Here is a 15,419-nt window from a genome sequence, read left to right as displayed (position 1 = left end):
CTCCAGGTGTGGTCTCATCAGGGCTCTGTACAGCTGCAGAAGAACCCCTTTGCTTCTGTACTCAATCCCTCGTTATGAAGGCCAGCATGCTATTAGCCTTCTTCACTACCTGCTGTACCTGCATGCTTACCTTCATTGACTGGTGTACAAGAACACCCAGATCTCTCTGTACTGCCCCTTTACCTAAATTGATTCCATTTAGTTAGTAAACTGCCTTCCTGTTCTTGCCACCAAAGTGAATACCATACATTTATCCACATTAAACTGCATCTGCCATGCATCTGCCCACTCACCTAACTTGTCCAAATCACCCTGTAATCTCCTAACATCCTCATCACATTTCACCCTGCCACCCAGCTTAGTATCATCAGCAAATTTGCCAATGTTATTACTAGTACCATCTTCTATATCATTAACATATATTGTAAAAAGCTGCGGTCCATTCCGAAATGGAGCCATTTATAACTCTTTGTTTCTTATCAGCCAACCAACTTTCAATCCAAGTTTGTACTTTGCCCCCAATACCATGCGCCTTAATTTTACTCACTAACCTCCTATGTGGGACTTTATCAAAAGCTTCCTGAAAGTCCAGGTACACCACATCTACTGGATCTCCCTCATCCATCTTCAGAGTTACATCCTCAAAAAATTCCAGAAGATTAGTCAAGCATGATTTCCCCTTCATAAATTCATGCTGACTCTGACCAATCCTGTTACTACTATCCAGATGTGTCCTAATTTCATCCTTTATAATAGACACCAGCATCTTTCCCACCACTGAGGTCAGACTAACTGGTCTATAATTTCCTGCTTTCTCTCTCCCACCTTTCTTAAAAAGTGGTATAACATTAACCATCCTCCAATCCACAGGAACCGACCCCGAATCTATCGAACTCTGGAAAATAATCACCAACGCATCCACGATTTCTCGAGCCACCTCCTTCAGTACCCTGGAATGTAGACCATCAGGCCACGGGGACTTATCAGCCTTCAGACCTAATAGTCTCTCCAACACCAATTCCTGGCAAATATAAATTCCCTTCAGTTCAGGTCCTTCAGCCACTGTTACCTCTAGGAGATTGCTTGTATCTTCCCCAGTGAACACAGATCTGAAGTACCAATTCAATTCTTCTGCCATTTGTTTGTTCCCCGTAATATATTCCCTGTTTCTGTCTTCAGGGGCCCAATTTTAGTCAATCACTTTTTTCCCTTTCACATACCTAAAAAAGCTTTTACTATCCTCCTTTATATTTTTGGCCAGTTTACCTGTGTACCTCATTTTTTCTCTGCGTATTTCCTTCTTAGTAATCCTCTGTTGTTCTTTAAAAGCTTCCCAGTCCTCCATTTTCCCACTCATCTTTGCTATGTTATACTTTTTCTCTTTTGACTTTATATGTTTCTTAACTTCCCTCGTCAGCCACAGCCACCCCTGCCTCCTCCTAGGATCATTCTTCCTTTTTGGAATGAACTGATCCTGCATCATCTGCATTATACACAGAAATATCTGCCATTGTTCCTCCACTGTCATCTCTGCTAAGGTATTGAGCCATTGAACTTTGGCTAGCTTCTCCTTCATAGCTCCATAGTTCCCTTTATTCAACAGAAATATTGTCACTTCCAATTGTACCCTCTCCCTTGCAGATTGAAGCTTATTGTATTATGGTCACTACTTCCCAATGGCTCCTTCACTTCGAGGTCCCTGACCAATTCTGGTTCGTTGCACAATACCAGATCCAGAATTGCCTTCTCCCTGATCGGCTCCAGCACCAGCTGTTCTAAGAATCCATCTCTGAGGCACTCCACAAAGTCTCTTTCTTGAGGTCCGATACCATCCTGATTCTCCCAGTCTACCTGCATGTTGAAATCCCCTATAACAACTGTAGTAACATCTTTGTGACAGGCCAATTTCAGCTCCTGATTCAACTTACATCCGACATCCATACTACTGTTTGGGGGTCTGTAGAGGACTCCCAAGAAGGTATCTTTACCCTTAGTATTTCTCAGCTCTATCCAAACTGACTCTACATCCCCTGATTCTAGGTCCCCCCACGCAAAGGACTGAATATCATCCCTTACCAACATGGCTACCCCACCCCCTCATCATAGGAAATGATGTCACCACAGGAAATGACATCACCCACCAAAGGAACCTCAAACATATAAATATAAAGCGGACTACACCACTGGTTATTTGTTTGGAGGCTCACTGAAGATGTTACCTAGTATGGTGACAAAATGTCTGATAACAAAGCTTCCAGCTCATTGAACAAACCTATATCCAGAACAGGGTAGATAAAGGTAATGAATGTCCACAAGGGCTCTCACCAATCTTTATATCTGCACCATAAAAAGCATCCTATCCAGATGTATCACAGCTTGGAATTGCAACTGCTGTGCCCAAGAGAGGAAAAAATTACAAAGAGTGTGAACACAATCCAGTCCATCATGAAAACCTTGGGAAAACAGCTAACATGATCAAAGATTCCTTCCACCCTTTTCCATTGGGCAGAAGATACAAAATTTGAAAACATCTACAAACAGATTTAAAAACAGATTTTTCTCCAATGTTATCAGACTTATGAATGACCTCTTAGATATTAGAGTTGTTCTTTCTCTGCACTTGCTCTGTAGCTGTAACACTCTATTCTGCATGCTGTTCTATTACCCTGATGTATGTATGTAAGATATGATTTGTTTGGTTCACATGGAAAACAATGCTTTTCACTATATCTCAGTATGTGACTGTAATAAATCAAATCAATAAAGAGAAACTATTTCCACTGGTTGGGGATTCCAGAATTAGGGGACATATTCTGAGAATTAGAACTAGACTATTGATTAGATTAGATTAGATTCCCTATAGCGTGGAAACAGGCCCTTTGGCCCAATCAGTGCACATCGACCCTCCAAAGAGTAACCGGCCCCGACCCATTTCCCTCTGACTAATGCACCTAGCACATTGGCAATTCACCTGACCTGCACATCTTTGGACAGGGCCAAGAAATCAGAGCTCCCAGAGAAAACCCATGCAGACACGGGGAGAATGTGCAAACGCCACACAGTCGCCCGAGGCTGGAATCAAACTTGGGGCCCTGGTGCTGTGGGGTAGCAGTGCTAACCACTCAGTCACAGTGCTGCCACAAGGGAGATGTTCAAAGGAGATGTTAGGAAGCACTTCTACGCTCAGGATGGTAGAGTTTTAGAACTCTTCCACAAATGACATTTCATGATTGATTACTTGTTAAATCTGACATTGATCAAGTTTTATTTAGCAAAGATATGGAATTAGATCACAGATCATCCGTGGTCTCCTCCTCAAATGACAGACTAGGTTTGAGGGTTTCATAAGACTGTCCAGGATGTCCAGTCCTTGGAGGGAGCTTCAAAAGGCCTTCCTGATATCAGTCCTAAATGGCCCAGCTCAAATTTTAACTAATGTTTTCTTGTTCTTGATTTTCTAGCAGGATTTAAACACCTCAATCTGATCATTCTTCAATCTTCTCCACGCAGATAAATGCAAGCAAGGTTTACAACAACCTCTAATAGTTAAACCCTTTATAGACCTGGCATCATTCAATGCTCCTGGATATTATTGACTGTGGTTGTAAAGTTATGAAGAACAGTCACAATGGACTGAAACGTTAACACTGATTCTGTCTCCACAGAAGTTGCCGGATTGTTCCAGTTTCTCCAGCATTTTCTGTTGTTTGGTTCAGATTTCCAGCATTCATTTTATTGTAGTCAGATTGTTTATGGTGGAGTGTGGGTTGTGAAGCAGAACTCTCGGTTCCTGCCTTAGGGCGGGAGGGGAAGGTGGATAGCGGATGCACAACGGAAGGTCCGTCGAGTTTGAGCGGCCCCCCCACGGCATCCGGTTTTTGGTAACCATGGCGGCGGCCGCAGCCTCAGAGACCCTGAATTTTAATGTCGGGGTGCTGGGTCACATCGACAGCGGGAAGACGTCGCTGGCCCGGGCCCTGAGCACCACGGCCTCCACCGCCGCGTTCGATAAGAATCCTCAGAGCCGGGAGAGGGGCATCACCCTGGATCTGGGCTTCTCGTCCTTCTGCCTGCCCCTCCCGGAGCACCTCAAGCCGCATGGAGACTACACCAGGCTCCAGGTGACACTGGTGGACTGTCCTGGACACGCTTCCCTCATCAGGACCATCATTGGAGGTACGTCTTTTTCTTTGCTTGTGTGGGAGTGAATAGCATTCCGTGTTTCACCTCTCTCTCTCTCCCCGCACCCCTTGCACCTGGAATCTGCAAAACGAAAACCTCGTGCATTGATGTTGCACGTATCAATGTGCACCTTTGGCATTCTCTGCCACAGAAGGTTGCGGAAGCACCACTCTTGAAGACCTGTGTCTCCCCCCCACCCCAAAAGTCTGACCGCCGTCTGCCTGGAATACTTGGAGAAAGTGAGGACTGCAGATGCTGGAGATCAGAGCTGAGAAATGTGTTGCTGGAAAAGCTCAGCAGGTCAGGCAGCATCCAAGGAGCAGGAGAATCGACGTTTCGGGCATAAGCCTTCCTGAAGAAGGTCTTATGCCCGAAACGTCGATTCTTCTGCTCCTTGGATGCTGCCTGACCTGTGATGGAATACTCTCCACTTGCCTGGATTAGTCTGTCTCCAAGAGCACTCGAGAAGCTCAATGGCATCTAGGACAAGGCAGCCCTGCTTGTTTGGCACCCCATCCACAACCGTCAACGTGCACTCACTCAACCACCAAAACTCAAGCAGTATTGTGTACTGTCCTCAAGATACACTGCAGTAATTCACCCAGGCTCAGTAAACAGCACCTTCCAAATCCTTTACCATTTAGAAGGACAAGGGCAACAGATACATGGGAACACTACTCTCTACAAGTTCCCATCCCAGCTACTACACATCCTGACTTGGATATATCTCACCATTCCTTCAATGCTTCTGGCTCAAAATCTTGGAACTACCTTACTAATACCAATCTGGATATCTACATGCCCTACAAACTGCAACAGTTCAAGATGGCAGCTCATCAGCATCTTTTCAAAGACAACTGGGGAAAGGCAATAAATGTTGGCCCATGGCCTATGACTGAAGAAAGAAATGTAAAGATTAGGACAGACAGATTTTGTGTCTAGGAAATGAGGAATGTAAGGCATGGGTGAAAAATGGAATTGAAGGTCAGCAATGGTCATATGGAAGGGGAGTGGCGGGGAGCAGACTGAATTGGTCTACCTCTGCTTCTTTTAAAAAATTATTCTTGACTTCTGATCGTTGCAACATAGTTGACAGCAAAAAAAAGTGCTTTTGAAGTCTGATCCCCTTTCTGGATATTTTCTAATTAATCTGTTCTGATATATCATTACAACCTATCGAATAGGTGGGATTTGAACCTGGGCCTTCTGGCTTGGGGAGGGTCACTACCACAGTGTCATAAGACTCCTGTTTTTTTTTGTCCTTTTATTTGTATACGTGGAAGTGTTATCTCTCACAATCCAACTGGTTTTCCCACCACCAAATCTGTGGTACTTTTCATCTATTAACCATCATCAATTAATTACCCATGTTTCCAATCTTCCAATTTATGTGCAAAGCCATTAAGAGCAATGGAATGACACCAAAGGGAGAGGCAGGGCCTGAGGGCTAAAGCAAAATGGACTGATTCATGTTCTATGGCAGAAAATTGACAGCTAATTTGTGCACAGTGAATTCCTCGAACAGCTGCGAGATAATGATCACTTAATCTGTTTCTGTGTTGTTGAGTGAGGGCTAACTTTTGGTCAGAAGACTGGAAATACCTCCCTTATTTTTCTTGACTTAGTGGCTTTGGATTTGATGTCCATCTTAGAGTTTGCCCGAGGGCTTCGTTTATGTCTCCTTGAAACCTCACTTGCAAAACAGTTGAGAGTAACAAAGTTGAAGTCTAATTCCTTTTCTCGATATGCACCTTTGACTGTACCTCACCTTGTCATTGCTGCAGAGGAGAAACTATCTTACATGTTGGATGAGAAGCCTTGCAAGATCCTTGAAACGCAACCTTTTGACTCAGCAATGAGAGTGCTACCCTTTGATTCAAATCTGACAATGCTGCAATGGGACTTGAGATTAGGAATTTAGTTTGGATATTGTTTTCAAAGAGCCATGATTGGCACAATAGGCCGAATGCTGAAAGTTTCAAGTTGTTTGATTCAACCTCTCTCTGTGACAAAGCATTTTATTCTCCAGCAACCCCCCACATAGAGAATGTTTTCCTCACTCTTTCTGGCAACTCTGGACAGAAACATGATCTTTGTCAACAATAAGGCCAAGGATCATCTAGTTTGCCTCCTTTTATGTTATTAGTTGCATGTTGTTTTTGAATCTAATCAGGCTGAAGAGAGTTTATTTTTCTCCATCGTGGAATAGTAACTGTGCGTGTAATTCAGATGCTCAAGGAGGCCTCCTGTGACACAGTGATAGTCTCCCTGAGTTAGAATGTCCAGGTTCAAGTCCCATCTGCTCCAGAGGTGTGTCATAACATGCCTGAACTGATTAGTTTTAAAAAAAATTCTCCTTCTCCATTCCTCCGTGCTATTTTTAGTCAACCTGCTCGTTCAGCTTCTGACACATCTCAGGCATAGGTAAGTCACAAATGTGGACCTTCTGCCCCAGAAGTCGGAGCAGTACCACTCAGCCATAACGGTACCCAGAAATGTTGAGAAAGGCAGGTGAGCAGGATTCAAACCTATGGGGGTGACCCCACCAAGGTTTAGTTATTTTAGTCTACCTTCTCAGAAATGCTTTGACACGTAATTATAGCAATAAATCTTTCTCTCAATTAGTTTACCAGGGACTTCAGATTTTAAGTTGATCAGCCCAAATTGTGAGTCCTTAGTTATGCAAATAGTAAATATATACCCTTCAAGCAGCAACATTAAAAACAGTTCCTATGAGTATTATGACATTGCTATTGACAGAGCTTGCACTGTCTAAATGGGTTTCCGTGTTTCTTGCATTACAGCAAAGTCCACACTTTATTGGCTAAGGTTGTGAAACATGTTTATTCTCTCTGTTTTCTCTTTTGTTTCTATCTTCCCTCAACACTCCCAGAATAATTTTAAATACCATTACCTTTCTTTGCTGCAGTCAGTTGTAGAGACCAAACTATTGTCTACCTGAGTAGATGTTTTTGCTGTGGGAAATATTATGGACCTGATTGATCTTGTTTCCAGCTAATATACACTTAAACTTTCCCCAGTAGTTATTTGATGGTGATTAGGAGCGTGGTCCTTTGCTGTATTTTCCATAATTTGTCACTGCTGTAACTCAATTAGTACAGGCCAAGGATTAAATCATGGACCTTCCTGATCTGTATGAGTTAGTCCAGCACTTTGTTTATCTACTGATAAACAGAGTAACATAATTTAGAAGGAAGGCTGAGTCAACCATACCAATTCCTTTTGATAATGGGTGCAGTGTAAGAAATGTTTTTGACAGTTAGAAATTAAACTGTTAATTCTGGTCTTGTAACTCTATTTTGCTTTGACAGGGTCCTGTGAGTGTAGTGTATTGTTGGAGCTTCTTGGAATTCCTGAATGCTCTTTTAATTTGGTCTGTGTGCATACCTCATCTGGGTCTTTTTTCTCATTTGTATAAAATTAATTCTATTTATCCAAGTTGGGGTAAATGCTATCTCCTATACTGACAGTAGTTTGACCAAAATGGCATATTTTCTTGTTATGTTCTCTGTGACAAAACGCACCTAACAAGTGAGAAGAACACATGTACGAGAGAGGAATGGAAAGGTATGTAAATCAGGTGAGAGAAGGCATGGAGTGCAAGTATTGACATGGATCAGTTGGACTGAATGGCTTGTGTCTGTGCTGTAAACATTCAGTGAACTCTGGCCCCGCTCTTACACAAAGGCAAAGTTTAGCCCTTATTCAAAGTAATATGTAATAAATGCTATCAACAATACTTTAATCACACAGTTGAATGGACTAGTTTCATGTTAAGGCAATAAGATAAAGAAGAATTCTAGCATTATACCCCCAAGACAAGCTTTCTGAATTTTCAGATGTTTGAAATATCCATGTATGTGGATTGTAAACATTTTCAGATTGTTTATCCTACATCAAAATGTCAAGAAATGGAGGCAGTCATTTTCTGTGATTCCTTTTCCCTTGTCTTCCTGTTTGATTGCCTGCAAGTATCTTCCAGTTGCAAGCTGTTTGTACCAAATGACATCTAAACACTCACTTCAGATGTTTTCTAATCAAGCCATTCAGCGTAGTTTTTAGTTTACACACTTCTGGAGTATGTGAACTCAGGCTTCCTGACATTCACTGCATTCACTTGCTCAACCTGTTCGTTGTGTTATGACACACCTCTGGAGTAGGTAGGACTTGAACCCAGGCCTTCTGGCTCCGAAGTAAACAATGCCACTCTGCTATAATATCCCCACATTCAATGCAAAAACTATTTTCTAACCAATCTGTTCAGAGACTTTATTACACTCTGGAACTTGAACCCAGGCCTCCTGGCTCAAAGGTAGAGATACTACCACTGCATCACGTGATTTCCCCCACTCACTGCAAAATGTGCTTTGTATAATATAATTCACCTGCCATACATAAGTACAGATATCACAGCAGAGTCCACTTCAGCACAACAAGTGTGCTGTCTTTCAGAAGAGATGTTACAGAAAAACCATGTTTGCTCTCTCAGCTTTCTACCTGTGGATAAATTAGGTAAATGATCTCATGACACCATTTGAAAGAAAGGCTGACCCTCTTGTCCAGACCAGTGCTTATCCCTCAATCAATTTTGAGCAAAAGAAAATACTTGGTCATTTGATTATTATCACATTGCCCTTTGTGGGAGCTTGCTGTGTGCAAGGTGGATTCTATGTTTTGTATATAGCAAGTCCAAAGTACGTCTTTGACAGCTATGGTAGTTGTGAAAAGAACTATATAAGTATGAATCGTGTGATGAAAGTTCATCACATTATTAATTGGAAATTTGGACTCTTCTTCCTTTTCTTCTTAAAATTATTTGGAGTAATGAGCCTTCCCAAGAAATCATGTGATTTAAGGTAATTTAAACTACTTTGATGCCAGTGTTGAACTGGGGTAGGCAAAGTTAAAAATCACACAACACCAGGTTATAGTCCAATAGGTTTATTTGGCAATACTAGCTTTTGGGGCACTGCCCCTTCATCATTTGGTCCTGTTCCACAGCTACCTGATGAAGGAGTAGTGCTCCAAAAGCTAGTAATTCCAAATAAACCTGTTGGTTTATAACCTGATGTTGTGCGATTTTTAACTTAAACTATCTTGTGAGATAATTGCTGCTTATCGCTACATTGAGCTTTTATTACCTATGGAGGGGAGGCCAGGAGCTATAAGCAGATAGCAGTTCAGAAGAAAAAGGGCCACACTAGCAGATGTGTTGTTCAGCAGCTTAAAAATTGTCAGAACCCTAAAGTTAAAAATCACACAACACCAGGTTATAGTCCAACAGGTTTATATGGAAGCAGTAGCTTTTGGAGTGCTGTTCCTTCATCACCTCTTTGTCAAGTAGCTCTGGAACAGGACTAAATGATCCTGCTCCACAGCTACCAGAATAAGGAGCAACGCTCCGAAAGCTAGTGCTAATGAGTAAACCTATTGGACTATAACCTGGTGTTATGTGATTTTTAATTTTATGGAGAGGCAGTTGCAAAGAGAATCACATCTGATGAATGTGCAGAAGGTCACCAAAAGGAAGTATCTGCCATCTCATCAATTCAGGAAGGAATTTTATAATGAAGATAGGAGTAATACTTCACTGGGGTTGAGCAGCTGTCAAGGATATTGCTGGGAAACAGGGTTGAATGTTTTGTTTTTATTGCTTTTAGACTCTTTATAAGTAGTTTTTCTATGAATAAAAATAGTCTTGTTTTCTTTTGTGAAAAACTTTTGTTCTTTTGCTAAAAGTACATTGGCAACCAAATTGTAAAAATGCAATTTGGGATGAATCAAATCATGTTACATGCTGGAATCTGACTTGTCCAGTATGACCATGAATTAGAATTGGAACACAGTGGGGGCTGTTGTCGGGATACGAATGTATTGAATTTAAGAAGGATTTTTGAAATCTTTAAGAAAACCAGTCCTGGGCGTGAAAACATGTTGTTATCAAGTTCATGACACAGATGGGAATTTCACAATTGTTTGACTGTTGCTAAAACCTTTCTGGGAGTAGAAAATATAACAGTGTGTTTAGCAATCCTCAAGAATACACTGTGTGAGTTAGTGGACTTTAATGTCGTACAGTGCCTCTATAGATACAGCTACACCAGTTTGTCTGAACAGCAGTTTGTAGAAGATGCAGTTGTTAAAACAATACTCAATGCTTTATAAACTTGTCACTGAAATTTGTCAATTAAACTTTAGAATAAGAATGGAAGAAAGCTGAATATACAAAGAAAAAAGAAATGTAATGAAATCACTGGGTGCAATCATTGAAGTTAGCGAACAAGTTTGACAATGTGAGGACAATCATGGTGGAAGAATTCTAACATCGTATTCTGACAATCCTCGAGAGTTCTTTAGGTCAGTATCAAGTATCAGAAATTTGAGAATCAGTAGTTCTCACAGATAGCTATGAAATCACTCAGTTACACTTGAGGAAATGCCATTGAAGGAATTGAAGAAATTAGAAGAATAGAAAACGTGGGCATGGATCATAAGGAACAAACTGAACAATGCTAAAAGAATAAAGGAGAAAGGAGAAAGGCTAGAACCTATCAGCATTATAGGAAACTAACGCGATTATTGTGATAAGATTGGATGTACTTAAATCAAATGCTGCTTGACCTGTTGTACTTTTCCAGCACCACACTTCCAAGGATGCTCACCCTGAAGAGGTTCTCCTCCTCCCTCCACAAGGATCGCAGTGAGTCTCTCTCCCAGCTGCACCCCCCCACTTAGAAAATGCTTAGAAAAGGGTGCATCAGGAAAAGAAATTTGTAATAAAATTGTAGCAATTGTACAGCTACCAGCTGCTCCTCAGAACCTACGAAGAAGTCAAGAAAGATCAGGATAATTGAAGCAAATTCTGCCATGAATATAGATAAAGAAAGTCAGACTATTAGAGGTTCTGAACATTTTATTTCAAAGGAAGAATAATTTCTATTTGCTTCTAATCAAGGTGTTAAAAAGATTGATAGACACTGAAGCAAACCAGGTGCTGAGGCTGACTCTTTAGCCCTTTGTCAAGGCAAATGTATCATGAAGAAAAATTAAATATTTGGACGCATTTGTGGAAGTTACAAATTGGTATCATAAGTGTGTTTCAGTGAAAGGAGAAGCTATAGAGGAATTGGTTTTATCTTGGGGAATGAACTGGATGTTAAAAATACTGATGTCACCGAAGGTATTGGAACTACCTGAATTGTTTTATGACTTGATCTCTGGCTGATAGACCCCTCTTCTTGACTAATTCTACGATAAAGGGAGATGACTTTGAAATACAGTTACCTGATGTCAATTTTGAAAGTTAAACATCGCACAACAACAGGTTATAGTCCAACAGGTCTATTTGAAAGTACAAACTTTCAGAGCGCTGCTAATTTGTCAGGAGCTACCTGGAGAAGCTATAACTTGGTGTTGTGTGATTTTTAACTTTGTCCATCGCAGTCCAACACCAACACCTCCACGTTTTTAAAGATGTAAGAGAAAGGATGAATGTTAAACAAAAAATGGTTGACCTGTCAAGCCCATCTTCTTTGATAGAAAAGAAGGGAGATGACGACCTAGTGGCATTATCTCTAGACTATTAATTCAGAAACCTGAATAATATTCTACAGTGTGATGATCAAATTTGAATTCAATAAAAATCTGAAATCAAGAGTCTAATTATGGCCATGAAACCATTGTCAATTGTTGGAAAATTGCATCTGGTTCACTAATGTCGTTTTAGGGAAGGAAACTGCTGTCCACACTTGATCTGGCCTACATGTGACTCCAGACCCACAGCAAAGTGAGTGACTCTTAACTGCTTTGGGCAATTAGAGCTCGAGAATAAATGTTGACCTCGACAGTGGCATCTGCATCCCATGAATGAATTTAAAAATAAATTATAGCAATGCAGCAGACAGATCTTGAATTGAGACAGCTGTCACAAACTGTCTGCTGAGAAATAAAATCAGAACCAGTTCTTAAGTTATCAGTTAAGACACCATGTTAATGAGGAAATGGAGACCACCTCAAATACCAGCTGATGAGGAATGCGTAGTCATCCCAGTAGTACATCCATGTGAGTGTCACAGAATCACAGTATTGTGGTGGTGCTGCCTAAAGAAAATCAAACCTGTCTTCACCACATGTTCTGGCATTACATTCCAAACCGAAACCATTTGCTGAGTGACACAATTCTTCTCTGAGCTCATGTTTGCTTCTTTTGTAGAGCACTTCAAGAGTGTGACCTCTGGTTCTTGACCTACACTGGAACAGCTTGGCCTTGACGTGGCAAGTTTTGGAGCACAAGTCTTCAATGCTATTGCCAGAGTGTTGTCAGCACCCATAGCTTTTGCAGTATCAAATGCCTTCAGCTATTTCTTGATGTTACATGGAATGAATTGTATTGATGAAGATTGGCACTTGTGATGCTGAGGACTTCTGGAAGAGGCAAAGATGGATCATCCACTCAGCACTTCCGGCTGAAGATTGTAAATGCTTCTGCTTTGTCCTTTCCGCTGATGTGTTTGACTCCCTTATCATAGAAAATGGCGATATTTGTAGAGCAGTTGTTGAATTGCTTACACCTCTGTGTCAGTTGCTGCTGATGTTATTTAGCATGCAAGTTATGGCGGGGGCGGGGAGTGTCAGGTCATGAGGTTGCAGATTATGTTGAAGTACAGTTCTGCTGCTGAGGGCTCACAGTGACTTGTGGCTGACCTGTCTTGAGCAGCTAGATCTGTTTGGAGTCTTTCCTATTTAGCATAGTGCTAGCACATAACATGTTGGAGAATAGCTTTAATGTGAAATTAGGCCTCAGTTCTCTGAGGACCTGGTCGCTCCTCTTGATACTGTCATGTACAGATGCAAGAGGATGTGGTCAAATATGTTTTTCCCTTTTGTTGGTTCCTTCACCATCTGCTGCAGACCCAATCAAACTATTTCCTTTAGGACTTCACCAGCTCAATCAGAAATGGTGCTACCAAGCCACTCCAGTTGAAGGACATTGAAATCCCTCATCCAGATAACCTTCCGTGGCTTGCCATCCTCGATGATTCCTCCAGCTGATGTTCAATATGGAGTACTGATTCATCAGCTGGGGATGAAGGTGCAATTTTTAAAAAATTGATTTGCAGGATAAAGGCACCACTGGTTGAGCCAGCACTTATTGTCCATCTCTAATTTGCCCAGAGCTCAGTTAAGAGTAAACCACGTTGCTGTGGGTTTGAAGTCACATGTAGGCCTGACCAGTTAAGGATAGCAGATTTTCTTTCTAGAAGGGCAATCAGCAATGGTTTCATGGTCATCATTAGACTCTTGGAATCTGAATTCAATAATATTCTACCATCCGCCATGACTGGATTCGAACTCAGGTCCCCAGAACATTACCTGGCTCTTTGATGAATATACAGCGATAATACCACTGAGCCATCACCTACCCGCTAATCTTTAGGTTTCATGGTTATCTTGCCCTTATGATCTTTTGCTATTTCTGGCATGTTGCTGTCTGCAAATCAGCTACTGCATGTGATTGTATTATAAAATAGTTACAGTTCAAATGTACTTCATTAACTCCAGAGCACTGTGAGATGCTCTGATGACATGAAGGACTTTATAAATGTCAGCTCTTTGGATTTTCACAAAACATTCAGCAGAGTTCTGTTTTCATCTAAATATTCCGACATTGCTCAATTTTGTATTGAAACTTGGAGAAATGAACAGTGTAGGGCAGTCAGTTAGTGTGGCTTGAGAATTGAGCAGGATCTGTTAAACAAGCTCACTTATCTTGTATTGCACACCAGATGGCAGTAGCTGTTAAAGGACAGACAAACTTGCAGGACTGGCGTAAATAATCCAGCGATAGTCCCTAATGTGCTTAGATTAATGAATACAAAGGATACTCCCTTTTGACAATTATCTCTATACAAAGGAAATTTAGAAATAAAACAACTCCTTAGAGATGAAAATCTTCAAATGTCTTCTATCATTTAGGGAACTGCACAAATTAATCATTAATTAAATTGCATACACTGACTTGAATTTTTCTTTATTTTCCTCTCTATTGTTAGTGCCTGTAAACCTCCAATAACCGCTGACATGACTGTGCTTCATCAATGAATCCAGCCACTGGTTTGGCACGATTTACAACAATGTGGGCTGGGGGAGGCATCATAGCTTTGCCTCACTTGTCTTCACCATACAATCTCTCTGTCTCAATAACATCGACTTGCATTTATATAATGTTTCCAACATAGAGAAATGTCCAAAGGCAGTTCACAGGAATTCATACTTAGGAAAATAATTCACACATTAAAGATGGAGGTAGATGACTACAGACTTCGTCAAAGGTGTTTTAAGGAGGAGAGGAATGCAATAAACATTTTTTGGGAGGAAATTATAGATCTTCAGGTCCATTCAGTGGTCAGATGAAGGAAGTGGCAGATCAGTAAGAGGCAGAGATTGGAGGAAAGCACAGATTTCAAAGAGTTGTAAGGCTGGAGAAAGTTCAAGAAGTAGCCCAGAGGCATGGCAACTTGTGCACGCACACAATGCAGGAGTTAGTATTGCACAGGAGTAAAAGTCTCAGACTATAACCCTCTTCCGAGCTGAGGAATGCTGAGTTTAATTGTATGGTCTAACCTGCCAGCCCTGTCAAAATCAACTAACTGAGTGCAGGCTGTGAATTGACTCCAGGACATTCCAGATCTGCATGGCTCAGTGCCATACCAGCGACTTATCTGCTAAGCCATCAGAAGCTGGCTACAGTTTTCCTTGGGGCTGAATACTTTAAAGATGGAGTCTAGTAGCTCTCCTCCTTTTCGTGCGTCATCCATGGGTAGGAGGGTGGCCTGCTTCCAAAGTTGCTTCAATGTCATTCTGGACCCAGCCTCTAAGAGGAGTCCAGGATGTCACTGCGCCTGATTCTTATTGCCTGGCTGTGAGGAAAGACCTGATACCTGCTTAGTGGCTGGTGTCTGAAGTTTGATTGGGTCGTGCATTCAAATATATTGTTGCTGGAGTTTGTTAAAGTATGAGCAACATTTTAAAAGTTATTATTGGGAAACATGGGAATAATTGCTGCAGAAGTGTTTACTTTTAAATATTAAATGTCAATATTTTAAAGAAAAAAATCAGACAGCCTTACAGTGTAAAGGGAGCCTACTGTAATTAAACCTGTAAAGGAACAGCTGATTCTAATGAAAGCAGGCTGTAGGATCTTCCGACACACTTCC

General features: G+C 41.3%; 1 protein-coding gene across 1 annotated transcript in view; it reads left to right on the top strand.

The window, feature by feature from the left end:
- The first annotated feature begins 3,852 nt into the window (after window positions 1-3,852).
- Window positions 3,853-15,419, top strand: part of eefsec (eukaryotic elongation factor, selenocysteine-tRNA-specific) — a 417,489-nt gene continuing 405,922 nt past the window's right edge. The window contains exon 1 of the mRNA XM_072581795.1: window positions 3,853-4,176. Within this exon, the coding sequence (XP_072437896.1) occupies window positions 3,888-4,176 (289 nt within the window). The 5' untranslated portion in view covers window positions 3,853-3,887. The remainder of the gene's footprint in view (window positions 4,177-15,419) is intronic.

The sequence above is a fragment of the Chiloscyllium punctatum genome, chromosome 12 (genome assembly GCF_047496795.1).
Source record: "Chiloscyllium punctatum isolate Juve2018m chromosome 12, sChiPun1.3, whole genome shotgun sequence".
NCBI classification, from domain to species: domain Eukaryota; kingdom Metazoa; phylum Chordata; class Chondrichthyes; order Orectolobiformes; family Hemiscylliidae; genus Chiloscyllium; species Chiloscyllium punctatum.
The sequence above is the reverse complement of the archived record's forward strand: the minus strand, read 5'-3'. Positions and strand labels throughout refer to the sequence as shown.